The 25,336-nt window shown below is 43.8% G+C and overlaps 1 protein-coding gene across 1 annotated transcript; it reads right to left on the minus strand.

The window, feature by feature from the left end:
* Positions 1 to 296: 296 nt before the first annotated feature.
* Positions 297 to 25,326, minus strand: DNAJC11 (DnaJ heat shock protein family (Hsp40) member C11). The gene is made up of 16 exons (XM_072884110.1): positions 25,183 to 25,326; positions 21,457 to 21,586; positions 19,164 to 19,237; positions 17,886 to 17,987; positions 12,630 to 12,758; positions 11,819 to 11,941; positions 9,828 to 9,901; positions 8,632 to 8,821; positions 8,156 to 8,241; positions 7,598 to 7,714; positions 6,483 to 6,638; positions 6,109 to 6,178; positions 5,928 to 5,985; positions 5,103 to 5,245; positions 4,501 to 4,630; positions 297 to 3,830 (listed from the first exon to the last, which is right to left on the minus strand). Exons 1-16 carry the CDS (start codon positions 25,252 to 25,254, stop codon positions 3,805 to 3,807), a joined length of 1,680 nt encoding a protein of 559 aa, XP_072740211.1. The 5' UTR covers positions 25,255 to 25,326; the 3' UTR covers positions 297 to 3,804.
* Between the last annotated feature and the right edge of the window lie 10 nt (positions 25,327 to 25,336).

Below are 25,336 nucleotides of genomic sequence, written 5' to 3' on the forward strand. Positions count from 1 at the left end.
TCATGGAGAGCGCCTGAAGGCAGGCTCGGCGTGTAGAAGCTGGGCGTGGGGCAGGGCAAATCACACCAGGTGAGACTGCTGGCCACGGTGACCCCACGCCTGTCCCACTTGCCTGAGAGCCAGGTCCCCGCAGCCTCAGAGACACTCCTTGGGCTGTGCTGCATCTGCCCGCAAAGACTGGCCTCTCAGCCAGACCCAACCCAAAATCCCTTTAAACCCTCTGGGAGCTGTGCTGAAGGAGAGCTCCTTCCCTCCCACCCCTGCCCCACCGCAGGGCGGCACCGAGGACCCCAATTCACCAAAGGGGTGCTGGCGCCTTGGTGCTGCCCCTTAGCTCCTGTACGTGCCAAGACCTCGACCGGCGCTGCTGCTCAGCCAGCTGCATTCAAAGCAGCAGCCTTAACGCCCTGGCAAACTTAAAAGATGGCTCGACTCTTTGGAAATGGCACTGGATCGTATTAGAAGCTAAGCTCTGGTTGCTTATAGCTTCTATTTTAATTCTATTTGTAATTTTGTATTATATAGAGCGATAAACAAGTCCCAGAGGAGTTGTAGCTGTAAAATGGCAGCTTCTCACAGAGCAGAAATGGTGGTGTTGAAAGCAGTGGTTTCTCAAGTGGGGCTATTCTTGCAGTCTCTTTAAAACTTTGCACTGATAGAAAATAAGGAAGAGAGGAGGAGGGGGGCTGGAGTAAGTATTCAGCAGGAGACTGACCCAGTACCTGGCTCCAATGGAGGAGACACAGGACAGGCAGCGGACTCCACCGTGTGGACACAATTCAGCAATGCTTTGACAATTACAAACGCTGCAGGGAAGCAGAAATGGAGCTCACGCATTAACTACTGCAGAGAAGAACCTGCTGCAGCAGCCTCATAGCTGGGGAAGGGCACTCCCAGTACTTGAAAGGACAGGAAAAGCAAGAGTCTGAATCCTTGGTGGGCTGATCTGGCAGGAAAAAACAAGCTATATACTTTTTATGATGTTTAGCAAGGGAACGGGGCAAGGCCTGTGTCAGTATTAATCGTGAGGGATTTTACTTTAACGAGAGTTGCAAATTCAAATGTTCAAAGTACAAAGTTAAGGTTCATCTGTCCCTTGCACAAACTTCTTTGCAATTAGAGAGAAAGATAATTGTGAGGTGCTGGGGGAAGACAGCATAGAGGGGGAAGGCAGGAGAACAGTCAGCTCTCTGATGAGAACACAGCTGTGATTAAGAGGAAAGCGCCTGCTTGACTCCAAGCCCTGGCCAGGCAGCTGAGCCGTCTTCAGGTATGAACATGCTGGCGAGTTGCACGGAGGAGGTTTAGATGGTTTTTACGGCAGAACTGGTGCCTGGAGCTCTGGCTCCTTGTAGCCTTTCACTGGCTGGGCCACCCTGGGACATGGTTGTTGAAGACGAGAGCACGCACAGCAAGACAGGGGAAGACTAAAAAGTAAACCCTAAACCTGTATCTCCACCTCAAGAATTTACAGTTTAAAGGCTCTGGCTGAAAAGACTAGCATGGGTTCCTGGATCCGCATTAAGGTATTTTAAGCATTTGCTGGGTCAATTAGAGACGGATGCATCACCTCACATTTCTGTGGCATTTTAAAGTTTGCACCCAAAGATGCTACCCTGTTACAGGTTTTAACTGCTGGAGTAGGAACAATGCGCTCTGCCCCTCAGAAGTGTTACTTTTCAAGTGTAGCAATACCATAGGCCATCTTGAAGTGCTGAAGCAGTTTTTCGAATCACATCGCTATTTCTCTACATTTTAATGTACACTGTGCAAGAAAGTGTTTTCATATCTTTTCATGACAGCAGAAACCGTATCTCAGGAAGTTGTCAGAAATGAGGAGAATTGTTTTATTGTGCAAGCTTTTTTCATGAAAACACTCCTCAGTGTCATTGCTCTGGTAGATACACAGCTATGCTAAGATTCTTCTTTGTAATTAACAGTAAATGTGTTGTCACTATTTTGCACTTGCTTATGCAAAACTGAATTCTCAGTACTCCTCCCGAGAGTATTTTGCCATGTCCTCGTCACTACAGACCGGCTCTCACTCTTGACCGTACACTTCATGCAGTGACAAGACATGAAAAAGGAATTTCTGGTGGAGATTTCTGCCCAGTTCACCCAGTTACACATACAAGCGATCAACAGAGGTCAATAAGCAGGATGTGACACAGGGTGCAGTTACATTTACAAAACTTGCAACCCTTGCTTTTCAGGAGTTTATTTTCAAGAGTGTCCTACAGATGCAAAGGGAACGTGGGCTACTTTTCAGCTGAATATAATTTATTGCACATTTTACATTTAATTTCAGATCAACAGAAGACTGGTCGTAAGTGAAAAAAGCCTGCACCAGGACCTGGTCACAACTGAAGAGTTTTGTTTTGTTTTGTTTTTAATAAAAACAAGTGAACACCCCTTCATTGTATGAACTTGTTTTTTAGAGAGGGGAGCATCTCTTTCAGACTGGCTCAAATAAGTCTGCTTTTGGAAATCTAATTCTCCTGTTACAATGACTTGAGCAGAGAGAACCACAGTTGCACAGAAAGAGGGGCCAGGTACGTGTCAGGAAATGATTTATGGTAGTAGTTGTCAAGAGCAACAACGCACTGCCAAGATACATTTTTGTCCCTCTCTGTCTCTCACACGTAAGCAGTGAAGGCTGTTCTAGGACTCACCAAGAGCCGAACTCTGACTGAGAAACAGCCACGATTATTCCTTTTCTCTATGAAAAAGCCGCAGTAGTGTTGGTGTACACAGTGTGTAGTAGATACTGTAAGGCTGCCATTTCCATCTGCTGTGTCACTAGAACAGGACTGCCCTTTTTGCTGGTAAATCATTGGCATGGCTTCTATGCAAGATTAATCCAATGGATTTATGTTGTAACTGATGCTTTTTAGAAAGGGCAGCTGAATTTTACATTTTCAGCTCTACCCATTTGCCATCTCTCCTCACTTTGGTCTGGTTTACTTGTATAAACTGTTTCTCTTTTTCCTAGAAATAAATTAGATGGGAAGAGATAGTTGCAGCATCAGAATCAAATGAAATGAATTGCTGTCCTCCCCCACCTGCTTTCCTCTTTTCTTGAAAACCTTGATAGTACGTGGTTCTAGGTGGCAGAAGAATTAATAAGACTATTATACCCCGTGTCCTTGTCTGGAATAGCAGTGTTTGAAATGAGCAGCTGCACGGATTCATGCTGAAGAGGTCCACGTTACTACAAAAGGCAAAGAACTTAATTTCAAACATACTTGTTCTTAACAAGTACATTTCAAATACAGATTTGAGACAGAAAACAATCTCTGTCCTCTTTCCAACAAAAGGATTTACAGAGGCCTTCCAGGAGGTGGCCAGAGAACTTAAGTTCCCCTCAGGAGCAGAAAAAGGTATGTTACCTACCCCAGGAAGTATGTGGAGAAGTGAGAACAACAGGTCTTCTTCCTTGCTCAGTGCAAGAAGATATATGTGAGACCGCACAAATGGACTGTGGCCAAATCGCAGCAGGAAAGCATGGCTGCATGACAGGTGGTGCTCAGTGCCCGCTCGCACAACCTCAGCAGAAAGCACTGCGCATTCAGAGTCACGTTGCTTTATTGGTTACTGAGCCACAATTCAGAGAAGTATTGCCTTGGAGCCACCTGTAGAAGCAGGTTCTCTCATTCTGTCTCCTAACGCAACTGGTAGGACACCACCTGCTATATGGATAGTAAAAATAAAAATGTCTCTGTTCAACCTTGTAGCGTCCGGGGGAAGGTTTCGTAGTTTCCGTTGACCCAGGTACCATTAACGGACGCGCACACTCTCACCAGATTAGCCATCTGCATCAATTCTGTGAGCTGTCAGATGAGAATGATAAATGGATACACGCCACTTTTGTCAGACAAGACATCCTAGCTTGAACTTACCGCTGTACTGGGGAGAGACAGGAACATTTCTAGCTGCTAATTCAACACGATTCATATACACCTCCAATGTACTGATGGAAGCTTTGTAAGTTGGATATGCTTCTTAAATTGGGCCAGGGAGCTGGTCTAGAGTAAACACGAGGTTTGTGCCCTTTAGCCAACTGCCCAGACCTACAGGGGTACCAGTAAAACTTGTCACTAGCAGATACTGGTTTCACAAAATTATTCTGTCAGGGAAAATGTTTTGGTAGATACATAAATGGGGATGAGGAAGAAGTCTGGCTCAGGCCTCCACCTTGCCTTCACACATTCAGTTCAGTCCTCAAAGGGCAATCCAATGCTGTGAATTGCCTGGCAGGGACACCAGCAGCTGCAGGAGGCCTCTGCTTCTAACCCCAGTTAGATATATAAGGTTAGATGGCATAAACAGCTGCAGTGGTGCTGCTGAGCTCTTTTAGGTCAGGCTCCAGAGGCATATAACGGTCAGCCCATTTCAGTAACCCCAGTTCTGAACCCCAGTTCTGTGTGCTTCGCCACACAGAGCTGAAGCAATCCTTTACTGGCTCCTGAAGGAAGAAGCAGGGCGGTCCTTGCTACTTACATTGCTTTGGTATCCTAAGGGCCTCATTGTCAGCTGACATCACTTGGTGCAGAACTCCTCGGAACTGATAAAGCACTTTCAGACTCTTCTCCTCACCCACGCAGGGGTCGTAGAAACCCGGCAGTCCAACCTTGAACCAGAGAAGGACAGACTGAGCATCAGGGAATGGACTTCGACAGCTCTTCAACTGACCAAAACAATTTATTAGTGCCAGAACGAGGTGTCATTAAAAAAAAAGGAGCTTTGTTGCCAACGAGAAGCTAAGGAATCGCCTCCCCAGTGGTGAGTTCTAAATGCAGAAAAGAGTGAATCAGGGGGATGGGAAGTTTCTGTTATATAGCCCCAGAGTCTGTAACACGCACGCTGTCCCTCGCTGCAAATACAGAGACACTGTTTCTTTGGCACTGGAAAAGCCCAGAGAAACAGAAGTTCCTGGAGGTTCGTAACACTTGGTATGTAAATGGCTTCTGTAAATTGATCTAGAGTCACTAGCTTCAAGCACACTGGAGAAATCCCCTGGCAGGTCAGCATACAGTTCAATTGAAATTCTGAGTCACACATTTGAGCTCTTGAGTCTGGACTTTGACAGAACAGCTACGTACCTTGGATGCCTCTGTAAGGATGAGTTTAGAGTCTTTCACCAAGCACTGCAGGGGCACAGTCACATCTATGACTTTCACCTTCTCATTCTTCCTGCTGTTGTCATTAACGAACTTCCCATACCAGGCGTTCACTACAATCAAACCTGCATTTCACATGAAATCACAGCTGTGATGAAAGGCTTCCCACCGACAGCTGGGTAGACACTGATGAAAAGACCATCCCGGCATTTTCTCTTGCTTTCAATGATATTTAAATTTTCCCTGCCTCGACCCATGCTTCTCAAGACAGAAGAATATTTCTCCTTGGGTGTTTTGTTAGCAATCTTCAGCACTAGGACAGAATGACATGACTTCAGTGCCACACTGATGTGACAGTCCAAGTGGATGTCAGTCCACTTCGGAACATTCTCTTGGAAATTGCTAGCAAACATCAGAATTCTGATTTCCATTACGACCCAGGAGCAAACTGTGTAAGCTAGAGACCAGTGAAACCTAAACTTCAGACTATAACTTTTGCACATATTTATACACACACCTCTTTTGTGAAGAGGTGAATCCAGACTATTGTCTTCAGCCTGTTGATCCACCTTACAGCACGTCCCAAGATAATATTCAGTGGATCCCTACTACTAAGCTCAGGCACCAGAAGCCGAATCATAATGGAACTTCCCCACTACATGCACAACAGCAGTTATGCTGTGCTTCATTAGGGGTGGAAATGAAGAAATGATACCTTACATTTCTCCCCCTCAACCACCCAGCCTTTGTATTGTTCCTTCCTCTCTCCAAATTTATGGAACAAGTAAATGGTGTTGTAATCTCTACCCATTCTGGCTTCCTCCGCTTCAATTATCCTCCGGACAGACTCTTGCATTAACCGGACCTGTTACGACACAAGGGGCAGAGCAAAAATCAACCAGTGTCAGACACTGTGTCTGAAAGAGAAAAGCCCAGAGTGAAAACAGCTTCCTTTGACTAAGGGGAATTAGTTACAGGAAAGACTTACCGCAGCTTCAGCCTCCTGCTTCTTCTGAAGGATGTCGCTGGCTGTACTCTCCCTTTGCTTCTCCAGCTCTCTGCCATAAGGAAGTCAACATCACATCAGGTCTACACAGGGGATGGGATTCAGCCACGAAGTGGCAGATGTCTACTTACCCACCCCAATTACAGCTGACCCACTACCTCACACAAATGAGCTCGGTTTTAAGGTTCTTCCCCACCTTTCAAGATATTTTTGTAGGCTTCCAGAATTCAGTAGTATTGACGAGGCAGTGAACCACAGGGCCTCAGCTGGATATCCCAGCCTTTGCACCAGGATCCCAGAAGCACTTGAGTGGGACTTCCCAGCTCTGAATTTAAAACACAGTCTTGTGAGCTCACCTCTCCTTTTGTGCCCTGAGGTAGGGTTTGATGATTAGCCTATGCATGGCAAAGTAGATAACTAGAGGTCCCACAGTGGCATAGAATACAGCACTGGGAAGCAGCTGATCTGTTAGGTGGACAGGGAAGAAGTAGGTCTGGCTAGCCCTATTCAACCTGGAACAAAAAAAGAACAGAGTGACAGGTAAGAGGAAACGCAGAGTTTACTGTGCTTGATTAAGTACACTTAGCAGCAGTGTATGCTGCTGAACAACTGCTGAACCAAAGGAGAGATGAATGATGAGCTCAAAAAGGTGAAAATCTGATAAACCGAAACGAGACAATGGTAAGACAGACAGCTGACACCACCCAGAGCCAGACTTTTATGCAGCAGACATCTCTTGTGATAGTACCTGGCCATTCTAAAGTGGATTTTTAATCTTAGGAGAATTCATTTGCTCATTAATTTCACCAGGGAAAGGGACCAACATCATCATCAAGAGAAAAGAAAATGCTTATAGAGAAGGTCTATGTTCACAGCACCGGCATGTGCCTTCAAGGAAGGAGTACATTAATATTCTTCTAATGCTTATAATAATATTTATTTTAGAAAACATTAGTTTCCTTGGGTCGGAGGTCTTTACGTCTTTACAGTAGTTTCAGCACCCTGGCATGCCCTCTGCTGGCACCAATTAAAAGTGCACTACAGGACATGAACACTTACAGGGTTCTGCCCCTCTTTGCGAGCTGTATCTTATTAATAGTATCATCACCTACATTAGTTAACGATAATTCACTAATTCGAGTATATACTTGTGTACAGTATTTTCGGAAATCTTCCATCCACTTACCATAATGCTCCAAACCTTACTTTAAAGCTGTATTTTCAGAATATTTTGATGCACACACACACTAGTCCTGACAGAGGTGGCTCAGGGTAACACCGGCAGAAGGCACACATTGCCTCCGATGGGCACCACTTGTATGAGAGGTGAGGGCAGCTGCAACCTTTCATAGCGATATATCAATATACCTGTATTGCCCTAAGATTGGGACCTTCCCACCTGAACATTGGAAATAGAATAATGCAGGTTACGGTAAGCCTCTGCAATCTCGAGTTGTAATCTTGAACTGACTTGATTTTCAAAGACACTCCTTGGGGAACACCAACACTGATGGTGGCTCCTAAAATGCTGTGCCTGGAAATCTTCCTCTCTGCTCCATACTCCACTATGGTCCCAAAGAAACCCGCCCTAGAATGACAGAACCAAAAACTGGTAAGACAGGGAAGGCTCTTGAATTTCTCTTTACTGAATCCTGTAATTCCCCAACAAGTAAAACATGACAATACATCTGTGTGCAGCAGATGTTGGCTACTGGAAGATTCATGATGTATCTAGAAGTTGAGATTAGCCTTTTCAGCTTGTAAAGTAGTAAACAGACTACAAGAACTCCTGGCTTTATTATTGGTGATGATATAGAGATATCACACACAAGTTCCACTTATCTGAAGAGGCACACAGAGCTAATGCTCCAAGACATTCACTTCAGCATTTACCAGATTTAATCAATGAAAAGCAGATTCCAAAAGACCACAGAAGCATTTGATTTGCGTGGACCTGGAGGCCTACAACAGTAGGAGAGGACAGATTCTTCAGACTGTGAGCAATATGAATCTCCTGTTGCACACTTACTTGAGAGAACCTTTCACTCGTGTTTGATCCTCATCCTGAAACTTATGCTGATAACTGACCATCATGAAAGAATGGGGGATTCCCAGCTGAAATACAAGAGGCACAAATGCATGAAAATGTACCCTCCGCCACCACTGAATGTTCCCTCAAATTTCCTGTCTTATCCTTTCAGTGGCACAGAAAACACAGCAATGCTTGCCACTTACTTGTCACAGCCTGCAATCTCTGCAGTCTGCGTTGTGCATCCTGACCCTAATCTGAGCTGATCCACATTAGATATGACAATGTTGGGTGCGCAGTGTTGTGCTCTGCCAAATGCAGCTGGTTACCTACGTTACATGTTTGTACAAGACAGTACCAACCGCTCCGTTATCCTCTAGTCCCAAGCCAAAATACTGCTGGGACAGAAAAGCTGAGGCACATCTCTCCCACGGGGTGGTATCACTGCCCGCTGCGTACAGCAACAGGACTCTCACCTGTAACGCCACGGTGAAATGGCTGGTTTTTGTATCCCGGACAATACTAGTGTTCATGGCTGACTGGATGCCCCACCGCCACTGTAAGTACCCCATTGTGTTCTTGTCGAGGTTGCGGGCTAGGACCGTGGTGAGGCCCGGGCGGATCCCACGGGACGAAAACTGCAGGGCACAGTTTGTAGTGATGAAACTAGGAAAAGTAAGGAAAGCCTCATCAGTGATAAAACACAGGCTCCCAGATGGCCTCAAATTCCTTCTTTCCCAGGAGCCTTGCTGAATATGCAGGGACTATCCTGCAAAAAGCGTGGCACCTGAGGGTTTCAGGAAAAACTCAAACTAATTTAGACTGTACCAACCACAGCACCACCCAGAAGAGGAGGGTCATGCTCCAGTTTATTGGTCTGTGCCACAACACTGCAGCCAACGCAGCAGGCTACCTTTCAGCCTTTGCCCTTCTTGCCCTAGGCAGATAAAGTCCTGGTCTTCTGTAGAGGCAGCACACTTGGCTGCTAGAAGATAGCAGCCCTGCTATTTAATAATCCTCAAGCACCAGCTCCAAAAACCAGCATTAAAGGACTCTACAGGGAACAAGATCCCTGTATAAGCTCTGAGGAATGGCGTATTTACTAAATTAGAAAATATAAAAAGAAGGAAGTCTACACTGGCACCTACAATGCTCTAACGTATGTCTTCAGTCACAACCCTTACCTTGTACTCTCCTTTGCAACTTGAGACCTCTATTCATTTGTAAACAGACACCACACTAGCAGCAGATTTGGCATTATTTCCCTAAAATATGACATATCATCTCCTCTTTTGCTGTCAGAAACTCTGTCTCACACATAGAAGCCTCAGAAGAGCTCCCCAATTTTTTGTTCTGCTCTCAGAGCAAACTTCTGTTGCTCTGATTGTGAGATCACGCCTCAAGTATCACGAATTCATGACAAGATCAAATACAAATCTAACGATTTGGAACATAGACCTTCCTTAAACTGGAAGTATGAAAATGAAGGACACCAACACACAAAAAGAATACAAGCATTTTGATCAGTACTAAAGCATGACCTTAAGGCTGAAGAAGTCTACCTTATTTTGTATGATAGAAAACAAATCCAGAATTAACAAGGAAGATAATTTAAGCTGTTTAGTTCCTTAGTGTGGAATATTAACCATTAGACCATTTTTCTGATATTTACCATCTTGGTGTAAGATTACGGAATATCTTCAGACCAAAGAGAGGTCCCTGAAGGTCTCCTGCTCCAAACTCCAACTGTTTAAATGCACAATGCCAAATTGTTAGAAGAAAACATCTGTTACAACAGTGACAGGGTACTTCACAAGCGTCATTTACATCACAGACATTTTACACATCTGAGTATCATTTACCACATATTCCAGCATCCTCTCTTTTCTGCTAGCTTTGCATTCAGAACAATAGGTGTCTCACTGAGTAGGGTCCTCGTGATTAAAACAAAGCCAGTTCCGTAGTGCCACATGCTACTACTACTAGCACCTGCTCTGGTTGCTCCAGTGAAAATGGAGAAAACACCTCCATCCCAGCCCCACAACGGCAAACAACAAGGCTTGGCTGCTGCCCTCTGAGGATAGAGTCCTGCTCAGGACAGTCTCACAGCAATGTTGTCAGCAGTTCTGCTGCTGCACCGTCTCAGCGTCTGCAAAATGCGCCCGCTGCTTCATCCACTAGTCTGGGTGACTTCCAGGGCTGCTATTCAATGTTTATTAGGTGCTGTTCAGGCTCATTAACAGAAGCAGTTCTTAGACCTGACACTTTTCATGACAAAACCTGCAAAAGAAGTTCCTACTACATCTGCACCTCCCAAGTAAGTTTATTACATGGGTTTTTTAAAACTTTTTTAGTCAACTGACTCATGACAATATCCACAAGCTCCTGTATTACCAATATTACAAAATCCTGATGCAAATCTGTCCTGGTTTCAGCTGGAATAGAGTTAATTTTCTTCCTAGTAGCTGCTATAGTGCTGTGTTTTGGATTTTAGTATGAGAATAATGTTGATAACACGCTGATGTTTTAGTTGTTGCTAAGTAATGTTTACACTGGTCAAGGACTTTTCAGCTTCCCATGCTCTGCTGGGCACACAAGAAACTGGGAGGGGACACAGCCAAAACAGTGGATCCAAACTGGCCAAAGGGCTATTCCATACCATACGGCGTCATGCTCAGTATAGAAACCGGGGGGAGTTGGCTGGGGGGTAGGGATCGCTGGTCGGGGACTGTCTGGGCATCAGTCAGCGGGTGGTGAGGGGTTGTTTCACTTGTTTTTTTCCTGGGTTTTGTTCCTCTCTTGTTCTCTTGTTGTTTTCCTTCTCATTACAATTTATTATTATTATTATTATTATTATTATTTTGTTCCAATTATTAACCTGTTCTTATCTCAACCCATGAGTTTTCTCACTTTTGCTCTTCCAATTCTCTCCCCCATCCCACCGGGGGGGGGGAGGGTGAGCGAGCAGCTGGGTGGTGTTTAATTGCTGACTGGGGCTAAACCACAACAAAAATCAAATGCCTCCAGTCTATGAATTCTCAAACAAGAGGAAAACTCCCATTTCTCACAAGCTGAGGAAACAGGTTAGCAGTAGCCAGTGTGCAAAAAGGAAGGTGCAGAAAGCAGCCACCTGCCAGCCATAGCAGCGATGCCACGAGCATCTCAAACAAAGCCACTGGTCTAGCGAGGCACAGCTTTCAGGTGGTAACATGGGACCTTCCAGCTACTTAGATCATATCTGCCTGGGAGTCAAACTATTTTCCCCCATAACTTCTTCTCTTGTGAGCAGAGCACTTTTTGAAGTGAAGGCAAACTATGACGCTGCCCTAAGGTGCACGCTCACAGCCTTCAGAAGGCATGTGGGAGGCTTCAGACAGTGAAATTAGAAAGGCCCTGGAGACAACAGGTAACATTTCTGTCAGCATAAGTGAAGTCCAAAATGCACAGCCAAATGGAAAGGGGAAACAATTAAGAAAAAACAAGATTTGGCCTTCCCTTTTTATCAAATTCCTTTGAGAATTCCTTTTTCTACATTCCACAGAACGTAGAAAATGAGAGATGAAACAGAGCTAAAATTCCGTAAAGAAAATAAACACTAGGTAACTAGTCCAAGCAGCCTGAAACAGACTGGATATAAAAATGCATAACAGCTAGTACTCTTACCTCTCCCCATCCCTTGGCAGAAGTCACTCGTCTCAGAGCAAGATTAATCGATCCACCTCCATTCCCATTCTGGGTGGAAAGGTTACCAGACAGTATTGCTGTGTCCGTGGCAGTAAGTGGTGCCTGAAAAATGAATATATTGTTGCCAATTACTCTGACCCCGATTCACACATTTAATGCATGTTCTGCAAGGACATAATCATGACTGCAGAGACTGCAGGCGCAGAGACACAGGTAACACTCCAGCTGACTCCTTGTCATCCACTAAGCCCAGGTGTCTGAAGCAGACATGGCCACATTTACTCTAAATTTTGTAGTCAAAGATCAAGTATGGCAAACAGTGAGATAATTCTTACAGTACCAGACATTTGTGACACCTTTAATGCACCACCTTGAAGCCTGACCCCGAGCTGCAAACCCTTCTAATCTCACTAGCAGACTAAATTTCTTCAACTCTCTGGAACAGCGGCAACACTCCCCCTTCTTTTCCTTACCCACATCCTCAAAACTGGGCACTGTTTGTTTTCATACACTAAATACTCCATGTTCAGTGAGAACTAGATACCTGTTTTCAATCACGATTGAACCTCCCTGCTAGCAGGAAGGCAGGACGCTGTAGCCTACAAACACAGTCAACACGCAGTCCTGCTGGAACTGAGCTTCCTCTTCCTACCCACGCTAGTAATCGCGTCCTTCCATAAATCAAGATGAGAACCCCCTGAGCAGTGTTTCATTTTGTGTTGCTTTGCACTGTAGCGCCTCATTAGCTCAGGCCCTGCTCCAGACCAGCAGCAGTGTCTGCCCTCCTTACCTCAATGGACTGGGATATGTGCATTTTGTTTATCTCAATCTGGGGAAAGCTGCTCCCAGGCACATCTTCGTATTCTTCGTCGTAACGATCAAACAGGTCAGTGGCATCTATTCCAACACTAATTGTTCCCTAAGGAATGACAAGTGAAACAAGTACTTAGCATTAACAAACGTCCAACATATATAGGCCAAATGGCTAAACCATCCTTGTTCTGCAATTACCTTTTCCACTCTAAAATGTATTTCTTACACATTCAAGACAAACAAAAATGAACAATTACAATATTCCAAAACCGCAATATAAATCATAAAATAAGCTGGATAAAGGACAGTTTTTCAGTGGGAATGCAACTTGTAATACTAGTAGGTAATTTTTCTATTGTGACATGTTACAGAGGTAGGCAGAACACTTTTACACAGCAGGTTTCTTCATCCCCCGCAACTGACTCTTCTCTGTCAGTATTTTAAAGTTGAAATAATATATTTTAGAAATTTATTTTCTTCACTGGAACTTGGCCAGAAATCCTCTAAATGCTTTCTTCTTATGAGTTATCTGAAACAACTTAGTTTTGAGCTGCATCATTCACTTGCAATTGACCTCGTTAGTAAAAAATTTTGTATTCTTTTTCCTAGTTTCTATCTTGTAATCAGAAGAAAAGCTGCTTGACAAAGATAGACTTTTAGCAAGTGGTAAATATTTCCTTTCTCAGACCATAGAAAAGCTTATTCCTACAAAAAACTAGGCCACAGCTAAATAGTCTGGCTACCTGCTGCTGTGCTCACTCAGACTAACTGCAAGAGTGGGTTTATTTGAAAAGGGCACGATTGGATCCTCGTCTGGGTCGTATAACTTCAAGAGGCTTTGGAAACCCTTCCCTATAGACCTATTAAAACAGCATTCCAGCTCATATGAGATGTACCAGTTGCAATAAAAAAACCTCCTCTGTGCACAAGCACAGAATGAACTCCGAGCAATTTGTATAAAGAAACTCAATAGCTGGGTAGGTACAAAAACCACTCACAGAGTCCAAGTATGGACGGAACAAATTCTTATTTCAATCTGAGTGAGCATTTTTCCTTGCTCACTGCACTCTAATCAAATGCTGAACCATAAATATAGGAAGAATTGCAGAGTTTGACAGGACTCAACACTTCTCTCTGGTTTGGCTCCCAACTATTTATTTGCTGTGGAGATTCCCGACCTCTTCTCAATCTTTATTTTCTGATTTCTTACACAGCAAAAATTGGATAAATATTTTAACACAGGAAGGTGCGATTATTTCCAGGAGAACTCTGGAATAGGGGCTGTGCCCCAACTGTTTACAAATTACTCTTGGCAGGCTGGCGAATTTCAAAGCAATTACGCTCATCGTTCTGTTTGTGGCAGCACCAACGAGGAGCTCCTGCCCTTTATGCAGAAGACTACTTTTCAGGAACCATCTGCAAAGTCACCTTCAAGGGATCTGCTCTCCAGACACTGCAGCTTCTTCAGTTTCATCCCTCTCCTATGTTGTGCTGTTCCTTGAAACGAGGCCAAAATAAGACTGAAGCAAGGCAAAACCGCCAACCACCTAGGAAGCGGCGCAGCCCTGCGCTGCTGCTCCAGCCCTCTGGAAAGACGTGGAGTAGAACAGCCAAAGAGAAACAGAAAGTGCCAACTCCACTCAACGAAACTCCAGCAAATGCACTCCAGAGTGGCTGATCAAATGTGTCTAAATACAGGTGAGCATTTATTTTAACAAAAGAGATAACTTTTTCCATTTTTCCCTGATGCTCTTCAATTCAAGGAAGTGTAAAGCCCAAGATCTTTCATAACAGAGGCAGGATGGAAAGAAAGGTTTTCCATGTGAAGCACCACATTCAGCACAGAACTTTTGCCAGACTGCAACTTTAAATTCCAAGTTAAACATTTTTAAACAAGGGATGTCATGCTGAGTAGTAAGCATGCTGAATTTGAACGGCAAAAAGACAGAAAATTGCATATTTTCAACTCAGACCGGAATATAAACAGCAGTAAATTTTTCTCAAGAATTTGCACTAAAAAAAAACCCCACTGAAAAACATCTTACAATGCTATGTTTATTCGTACTGCAATGCCTGTACCATTTGTAAAGATGCACCAAGGTCCACACACATTCCTGAAATTCATTGCACCTCCTTTCCTTCAATCATACTCAAAATCTTATGATTTTCTTTTTCACACCTATGAATTTTAGAACAAATATCCCTCCCAATGAAAAACGTAAACCACCTGAACCTATCCATGAAAATCTGCAAGACCCATTCAGAGGAAAGGAGTGTCTCCGTTCCCTCCCCGGCTCCTCAGCAGATCCTCTATTTAGCTGCCTTTCGCTGAAGCGAGCGGTGGACTCCGTGCAGACATTTCACCTCCCGCCAAGCGGGTGAAGTCACCCTCAGAGGTCTATAGATCCTGGCAAGGAAACTGGCTCAGGCGCAAGCACAGGAAAAGCAGCAGATGGTAAAGTTAAAAATATTCCCAGAGAACGACAGCACCCCCTATGCCACCGGATAATAGAGAGGAGACCGCTGCTGCTTGCAGCTCCCCATCAGCCACCTGCTCAGACCATTGGAAATGAAAAAGCCCTCCCCAAAGAAAGAGCAGCAGGGAAAAAGCTGTAAAGCTCTGCTCAGAAGTCGGCGGTGCACACACGCAACGTGCTGCAAAGCATACCAGCTCAGCAGGGCAGGAAGCTGGAGAGCGGCACTACAGACCCATCAGAGTTGTTATCTGGTATCATCTTTTAAAATCACCTTTATTTGCCATCCTGCGAATACGAAACAGACTTTACTGATGGAATTAAGAAGTGTGCCAGAGAAGAATATACTCCCTCCTCGCCTTTTTTCTTAGGGATTTACCTTCTGGAAGGTGACATATGGAAGCTGTGCAAGACTAAGCCTTGAGGGCCCTGCATTTCTTAGATGTTGACCTTCCGCAGCAGGAAAATAACGGGATTTAATTTCTCCTAACAGGAAGCGGTTCTTCTCAAATCAAGTAATGAACTTTTCAACCCTTCTGCACGTCTTTGAAAGCAAAAACAAAGCTCTAAAAGCAAATAATAGACTCAATTTGAAATCTGCCAAATTGCCTACATCTGGTTATTGCTCAACATTTCTGGTTAAAATGCTTTATTTTGCTGGAACTGCTTTATAGAACTGACAAAATGTTGGAAATTTTAAAATAACTTGCGTTCGTGTATGAAATGATCACAGCTGCGCTACCTAATTCCACAGGAACACTGCCTGGAGAGACATTTCTCCAGGCTGCCAATCAGCAATTGCTGTAAACACCCAGATGGCTAATTTTATCACAGGACACAGCGGCTGAGGCTTACAATGCAGCTCCGCTTTTTACTGCTCACAGCCACAGTGAGGTGCCCAGATAAAATGTCAAATTCCTAAAGTCACAGAGAAGCATGAGGTGGAGATAACCAGGCCCCTCTCCAAGAATACCCTTCTGACCCTAGTCACTCTCATCTCCAGCAGAGACAGTTCAACTTGCCCATTTTGTAGCATCCAGAAATCCCTTCCTGCCTGGAATAATGTCAGCAGATATTCACGTAACACCTTACGCTTATTTACCCTTCCAGTACAAACAAGTTCTTAGTATCTGCGCGCTATCCACAACAGCCTGGTGATCTGTATTAGTCGATTTTGCTTTGCTAAGACCAGCGCAGATCCAAAGCCTGTGCCAAGGTGAGTATCTCAAAACAACTGCTGACCATGAAAACACCAGCAACCTTCAAAACCAACAGTAATAGTAGTTAATCAACTGGTAATTTGTTCCTCGGGTTATGCAAGTTACGCTGCAACACTTTAGAAGTCCACGCATGAACACAATGACCCAGGAGACCTCCTCTTTCAAAGCCACCGAAAGAGTATAGCCACCTGTGCTTCAGGACGCAGGATCTGTGTTGACTGCAAGCCTCCCGTGAGAGCTCTGGGGATACCCAGTTTTCCACCAAGAACAGAAGCATTTATAAATAAAACAAAAATTGATGTCTCATTACAGTTCATTTTTTCAAGATGGAGAAAGTTTGTCTACATAAATATCTGCATGGTTACCTTGGGGTAGACAGAGGAAAATTAAGGCTCCCCCACCATGGACCACTTCTATACTGCATAGAAGAAATGGATTTCCAACATATTTCAAAAAAATAGGTACCAAATGGTTTCTGACAGTTTAAGCAAAAAAACCCAAGAAAAACATAGATACAGGTAAACTAAAGCATGAATACAATTGGTGAGTGTAGATGCAGCTCTTGGATAATGTTATTCACTGCATGAGAACCAATGCAGTGAATTTTGAATCACCAATTGAATCACCAATTTTTGTGACTCAACAAGCTTTGAAACCTCAGGCAGCGACAATCCCGACGAAACCTGGGTTTGCCTAGCGTACTTATCAAGCCAAGAGCCAGCAAAGCCATTAGCATTCTAAACTATCGGAGTATTCCAGTCGCAGCAGGTGACAGAGGAAGCAGTGGTCAGTCATCATTTCCAACTCTCCCTGCCATCCCAACGCTACCACGAGAACATCATCCTCAACACAGCATTCTTGATCATCTCTGAACAGCCAAGATTCAGCTGCGAGGTGGGTCATTTAGTGTCAGTTTATGGCTGCTCAAACAGACTGAGAGATGGGAATGGAATACTCAATGATTCTCATCCTGAGAGCGTGATCAAGCTTTCCTAAAGCAGGCACTAACTGTGAAACTGGCAAGACCCCAATCCTGTTCAGGTTGATTTTGCTCACTGTGCTGCAGCCGGAAGAGTTCTGCTACCCAGCTGGTTTGGTAGTTGCCTTGCATTTTTCACTGGTTTCAAAGCTGCGTTTGAATATCTTCCCGCATTGTTGTGACTCTACAGCAGTGTCAAAGGGAAAACCTGTCAGGTAACTGCAGGGAGTTTCATTTTATTTGGAATACTTGGACAGAAGTCATAAACATTTCAGTGTTAGGTCTGTTTTCTTGAAATTGTTGAAAGAGATATTTTGCTCTTACACGTTTCAATGAAAAAAAGAAAAAGAACATTCAACAGAGGATTACTGTTCAAAGAATTAGCTGTTCTCCCTACATTGTCCAGAGAAACTGCATATTCAAAAAAGGAAAGGTAGCTCACTAAGTGTAGATACCTAAGGGGCTATTTACTATAGCCCCTCATCTAGGCTCATCACACCCTACATATTCGTAATAATTTATGGATTCACTCTTGAGACTAGGATGAAGTCTTTGCTTACCTTTGGATTAGTTCTCTGCTGCAGTCTTCTCTCTTCCCTCTCTCTCTGCAAACGCTCAAATTCTTCCCTGATTTCAGCTGGAGTTCTCTTCCTTTCCACAACCTGCTCAAAAAGAAACAAAACCCAAAAGATTACCAGAAAGAGGACGTTCAGGGTATTGCATTGCTGATGGGACGGAGGTCCACTGACCTGGTAGGCTCTAACACATTGCCCCTGCTGCTGCTTTAAGCCACTCTGCACGAATTTAAATACTCAGAGTTTGGAAGCAAACACCTGGGCCAGATCAAATGGCAGGCATGAGAGAAAACCCCATGCTTTGAGAGAAGGGAAAATGGTCTTGTTATTTCTATTCCCTTGACAAAACCAGGGCAAATAGCTTTCAAACCACAAGTACAAGATACTGCAGCGCAGCCGTTACCAACAGCTATACGTTAACTTCTCTACTAGGTGTAGACACAAAAATGAAAACGACTGAAAGTTTCTGGCCTGAGGTAAACTGATTAAGTGAGAGTTTTGTGATTTTAGGCTATGCTGATTCACATCTGTTTACCTTACATGGCTCAGGGAATGAGGGTTTTAAACAGGTATGGCTCTAGGTATGGACAGAAAGAGTATTGGATTTGGCTTTTCAAAATAAGATCAAGTCTGCCACAAGCAGCTCAACAATGTCTGTTACAAGCTGCCACTGTTCCACGTTTCTTGCTACTTTCTTGCTCCAAACTTGACCTTGGGACTGACCTAACCAATACACTATGATCCTGCAGCAAGCAGCATAGTGCAATCGACTAGGACTGGCAGAGGCTAGCAAGGGGACTTAACAACAGGAAAGCCAGGAATGGACAAGTTCTCTTTCAAAGCCCCAAAAACCAAACCAACAAAAAAAAACCCCAACCCCAAAAAGCACAGAAAGAAAAAGTAATTTCAAACTCAGAGGCTAGCTGATGCTGAAAAAAGTTTCAGATGAAAAAGATGAGACTAGATGGACAATAACGACGCATTTGTCTCAGACAAAGACGTTGCCTGTCACGGTAATATCCTATTAGGGAACTCTGAATGTCAGGTTTATTGTTCTCTTGTCAAGTGAAAAACGTAAGTATTCTTTGAAAATCCACCATGGTGTTTCAGCAGAGAGAGACAGAAATAACTAAACAAGGATGCCTTGAAACAAACAGGCATTTATTACCATCAAGGTGTCAGTGCAGCTCGATAAAACAAGAATGTCAGATAAAGGTGGGTTTAGCCAATTCCACTGGCCATAAGGTGCGAAATTTCTCTCACCTCCCATCCTTCCATTTCCAGTCCTCTCCTCCCATATATGTCATAGATGGCTCTGGTCTGTGGATCACTAAGCACTGCAAGTTAAAATCAAAAGAGAGGAGAGAACTCAGTTTTTGGTCTTCTCCTCGAATTTCAGACCAACACACTAGTGTTATTTGGAATTCAAGCACAGATCCTGGAAACATGTTGTTCTACAGTTGCATCCGATTTTTACATTAACTCCCTTTAACCTTTTCACATGCTATATTAACAGGATACACTGACTTTTACCCCCAACAAATTCCTTTTTTTTTCCTTACTTCTAAATCAAAAAGTGAAAAGAACACAAGAGAGACATGCAGACTAACTGAATATGTAGCAGGGGTTTTTAATATTGCTTTCCTTGACTGAAGGGTGACATAAGCCCTCTAATAATCAATGGGATTATTAGCAATTCAGCAATAGCAGTCCCTGGAAACTTTCTGAGGAGGAATGACATCTACCTCTGTCTAGCTTTCAAAGCTCTTCGGTGCTTTGCTCCCTGCCTTTGATCTTCCTTACCATCTCTGTCCACTGATCCTCTCCCATCCAGTCCAAACATGTGGGACATGCCAAGCACTCACAAAGCAATTTCCATGAGGCAGTTCATGCCTTGCCAAACATCAGCTACAGGGTAATTGCAAAAATGCCTGTAGAATGTGAATCTCCCAAAAAGTCACCCAATGCAATGGAGAAAATAAAATACACGAGGAGACTGCAGAACAGTTACTTTGGAAAAATACTGCACATAGAATTAAGAAGAATCCCTAAAATGCAAGGCATATTTAAATGCATAATCTCTCATACCACACCGTTCCTTAAAAAAGTTAAAAAATCATCAGTATTTTTCCCACGGGGTTCCAAGACCAGCTTTATCATTATCATGCATTTCTTTTGACTGTGGAGGAACTGATGAGTCTTCAGGGAGCTGGGTGTGTATAATAAAGCAAAAAAAGGCTTATACTAGTAATTGAGCTTTGATCTGAACTACTTGAAGGTTATTGAACTTGCTAAATGTCACAGGCAGATACTACTATTTTTTACAAATTCTGATAAAATAAATCTTTTGTTGTGTGATGTTAAGAGATGGAAGAGGAGGGGGAGAAAATAGGCAGGAGGTGGGGTGGCTTATTTTCAAGGTGTCAAAATTTTTGCTTGTAAAATATTACACTCACATTTGGTACTAAACGAGCAACAATTTACATATACATCACACCACAGAGCCAAGCAAAGCCACAGAATTCAAAGGGAAAGCTGACTCTAATGTAAGACCTACTCACCACATTAAAACGGAATTATTGAAGTATCCTGAGTTTTTATGCCCCATGTCATCAATGTAAGACCTTCACTGTTCTCCCCAGCAAAAGCTTCTGTATGTCCTAACACCTAACTAGGGACAATGTAAATGACTCCAATCATGTCCAAGTCCAAATGGAAGAAATAAATGCTTATCACTCAGAAAACATGAGAGTAAAAAAAATTTTTTAGCTCACCTTTGAGGTTTATTAGAGGAATATTTATTCATCATTTTGCTTTAGTTTCTCTTTAGGCTACAGGACCGGGCATCTAGTTTGCTGCACCAGTTTTTTAATGCAGAAGAGTCCTACCAGCTTCTAATCCATTTGCATTCCAGGTGCCTCTTATCACACGTGCAAAATGATGCAAGCTAATTCTAATGAATCACTTCCTTGTGCCCCAGTTACACTATCGCCTATGGTGACACCAGGATTTAAGTACATGTCGTCTTAATTCAGAATATTTTTAAAGGGCTTTGGCGTCCTTGGATGAGAAAAAAACTCTAACTGCTATGAATCATTGTCCTTATCTCAGTCCTAGAATATGGAAGAATTTGCTGAAAAACAATGGAGACCGCAACCAAGTGATAGAGAACAGAAATTCGGGATGCATCAGTTCAAAAGTAAAATATGAAATTGTCTTTCTGTCTGAAGCTTTTCAGTCTTCAGTCTCCTATGGAGACTGCTATGAAGACTCAGACTCTTCTGAGTCTTCTGAGAAGCAAGGGAAGTGGTGAAAAGATTATTTATCGCAGGCAGGAAATAAGACAGAGACTCCACATCTTGTTCATTGTAGAATTTATACTGCATTGCTCCTCTGATTTACAGGACAGAAGCAGGAAACAAAGTACCGCTAAGTATCAGCAAATTTTATTATTACTTTGTAATAATATCTATGTTCTTAAAAGAGCATGAAGACACAGCCCTCCTTCTAGAAAACCCCTGAAAACAGTTTCTGCAAACTTCAGACTTCCACTGACCTTCGTAAGCTTGGTGAACAAGGTTAAACAGCCGCTCAGCTTGCGTTTTGAGCTCTGGGTCTCTGTGCTTGTCTGGATGGTACAGCATACACAGTCGGCGGTAGGCAGCTTTTAGCTCTTCCTGAGACGCCTGTGAAAAGCAGTAAAAATGAATTAAAGTACAACCAATGCTTTTTAAAAAAGACAATTCTCAAGATCAGCCCTAAAAGAGAAGTCCATCAGCTATTACCTTACACTATTTTTACTTAAACAAAATCAAGAATGGACTTTTGTTTCATTACATTAAGTTAATGAAATGTTCAATTGTGCACACTGGTATCTTACACACTATTTATAGCACAACAAGTGACAGTAACAGCTCATTAGCGTATACCTAGGTATAAAAAGTAAAAAAAAAACCAAAACCTCACCCAAGCAATCTGTGTTCATACATTATTTTTATTAGGCAACCACTGTCTCCTCAATTCAATGCAGAAGAGCAAAGAAAAATAGTCACCTCAGGATAAAAACACTTAAATCCAGAGATGTACATCAAATTCTACTCGGATTTCAATCTTAGACCCTCAAGTAGATACTATAACTATGAAAAACCACTGACTTTCCACAGCCGTAAAGGTGAGAAATGTAAACCTACAGTTTTACATTCATCCCTTCACTGCTATGCTCCCTCCTGTACAGCCAGGGCTCTCTGTTGTGCTGTAAGAAAGCAAGGTATCATCTGCCTCAGAAACACGCTCACCTGCAGTAGATGGATAACCAGAAGAACAGTGTGTCACTAAATGTACCAAGAAAGAAAGAAAAAGCCCCGTTCTTTACCACAACCACTCTGGAATTTCAGATGGTACCAGGCGTCATTCCAAAGGCACACGCTGGAAACAGATTTCGGATGGCTCTTTCAGAATCAATGGAATAAAACCCCCACTCCTTCCATTACCATCTCTCAGGAGACAACCTCACAGCAATATTATTTTGTGACTCTAGAGAGTCCTGGTAACTTCCCCTTGCTCACCTCATTCCTGCAACAGTCCTTATATTGCAGCAGCTGTCTATTCCTTGGAAGCTGGTTAACACCTATTTAGAAGTGCAGCTGCCAAATCAACCAGAACTTCCCCAAAAGGCAGAGGCAGCACGTGCAGCTTGACAGAGCTACCAACCGGCCAGTGACGAAACTGTCCAGGCAAGAATCAATTCCCGGGGCGCAGGAAGCAGGACGTCACTTCTCTGCACCAGGAGAAACATGGGGAGTAAAACAACCAAAACAACATGACGGGCACTTGCTGGCCTCCTTCAAGCCAATGTCATCCCTTTCACTACAGCCAGGGCTTACAGTGGACTGGAATACAACACCAGCAAGCAAGAAAGGGGCATCTGGAAAATGATTTTCGATAACAGAATTTAAAGACACAAATTCCATTTACTCTTAATGCTCTTCAGTGACTGAAGCTTTCACAGTCTCCAAGCTTTCGCCGTGGAAATAAAGGCCCTAGAAGTTCATTTCTTAAAGTAACATCTTTTTTCCAACTTGTGGTAAGGAGAGTCCAGGTTTTCATCAAAGAAATGCATTCATTTGTGTACCAAAGCTAGAAATCCATTCAATTTTCAGGACAGCTTAGAATAAGTGTTTTCTCTGCACATTTGTACTATTTCACATTAATGTTTCTAAATGATATAGCAAAAGGGCATCTGCCAAATTTGCTGGCCCCAAGACAGTAAAGGTAGCTACAGAGTAGCTCTTTTCTTTTTACTACCTTGTGCTTTCTCGGACATTGAAGTTAAACTCGACTGAAAAGGCAGGGAAACATATAGGTCTAAAGCGGCATTCTTTAATCAAATTAATGATAAATGGTTTAATGTGCTATTGATTATATAATAGAAATGAGCAGTTTCATTTTTCATAAATGCCATGTTCAATAAAATGTTAGATTGGGCCTTTCATCATCATTGAATAGCTTGGGTCATTGGTTCAATATTTCATGAGCAATAGCCTCTTTGAAACTGCTAAAGAAATACTGACATCATTTCAAATTGCAATGAAGTCCTGAAGTCAGTAATAATCATATGAAAGTTACATTTTTATTATGAAAATTCCAGGCAAAATTAAAAGGTGCCCCATCTCCCTGTTTGGGGTTTAAACGGCCTCATTTAACATCTCAAACACGCCACCATGTTTTTACTGGATTAAAATCTATAAAAGATTAAACATTTATGTACATACACACTAGAAAAATCACTGCACGGTAGGCTCACTCTCCTCATTGGGGCTGCAAAGTTCAGTGGTTAACTATTATTTTAAGCTCAGCTGCCACATCACATGAAGTTGGCTCAGCACACAGAAATGCGAGTTCGCTGCATTCCACTGCTACACAGGATAGTAGCACTGACTTTGAATTTAATTAGCAAGGGGTAATTAACAAAGCAACTACTACTCTCAGTTGGAATTACTCCCTCAAAGACCATTTTAACTTGGTTTCCAGCTCCCTGCTGTACAAACCTGAACTTTCTGGTCTCTAGAGAGGAGCTGAAGGTCTAGCTAAGTTAACTATTAAGACTTCGCTGTTAATCTCCCAAGCAGTTGCAACCCTTGTGCAGCTCTTTCTTTAACCTCTACAGCACACTGCTGACACTTGGGAGGGTGAATGACAAAAGCTGTTGAGTGATCTAAAAGTACAGCCCGCTGGCTTTTAACAAGACGCGGGCTTGAGTCGCACAGCAATTTTTCAAAACAGAGCACACTTCACTGCATGGCATTAGAAAGTTGTGCAAACAGAGTTACTTTCACACATTTTTCCTCCAGAAATGCAGAAGATTTCCACAAATGAAACACATGAGACGGCCGCTGAGGAGGCCACAAGTATTGACAGTAACTCCAAAGATAATTTTGCCAGCGCTATCAGAGGAACTGCTTCTAAGTCTTGAACTCCTATTATACGTAGTAGTAGGAGTTCAGTAAAAGCCTTCTTCAGCTCAAACTGTTATCATCTAGGCCGACATGCTCGAACAGTGAAGGCTATTTACATATATATATGCGCATACGTATAGCATATATATCTATTGCTATTGCATTTGATGAAACAAACTACAGCAGAGTTTATACATTCAGATCTTTGGTGATGTGCCCAATTATTACTATAAAAAAAGTAGTTACCTCCCATTAAGTCCCAAACTGTTCTAGTGTAACAAAACGGCATCAATTAATACCGATCTATTCTCAAAAATGAAACGGAGGACGATTGAGCCTCCTTTTTTGGTGAGAGAGCTGTTTTGAAAAAAAATGTAGGTGTTCCCAATTTGGAAACATTTGGAAAGTCCACACAGCCCTGATTAAAACAAGAACGAACACACAACCAGAGAGGTAAGCACGTTACAGACACACGCAGAGGTCAGTCCGAGACCAAGCCGCCCTGCGCCCTGGCACAGTCGCGCCAGGGGAGCTCACCGCAAAAGCGACCGCCTCGCCGCCCGCTCTCACCTCCCGCCCCGCACACAACACGCAGCCCTGCGACGCGGCTCGGATTTCTAAAGTCCTGCCCCCGGGCAGCGGCTGCCTCAGCCCGGGCCGGAGGACGCGCTGAGGCAGCCCCGCTCCCGCCCGCCGGGCCCCGCAACGGCCGCGGCCCGGCCTGCCCGGGCGGGCACCGGGGTCACGGCCCGCCCGGCCCCGCCGCCCCGCCCCGCCCCGCCCCGCCGCCCGGCCCCGCCGCCCGCCGCCGCCGCCGCCAGGCCCACCTCCCGCCGCACGTTGAGCAGCGAGTAGTAGTCCTCGTTGTCCGGCACCTCCTCCCCCAAGGCCGCCGCCATCTTCCCGACCTCTCACCCCGCGCCGCCGCGCGGCCGGGCGTGGCAGCGGCGCGAGAGCGGGCGCGAGGCGCGGCGCCGCTCG

The sequence above is a fragment of the Ciconia boyciana genome, chromosome 19 (genome assembly GCF_034638445.1).
Source record: "Ciconia boyciana chromosome 19, ASM3463844v1, whole genome shotgun sequence".
NCBI classification, from domain to species: Eukaryota; Metazoa; Chordata; class Aves; order Ciconiiformes; family Ciconiidae; genus Ciconia; species Ciconia boyciana.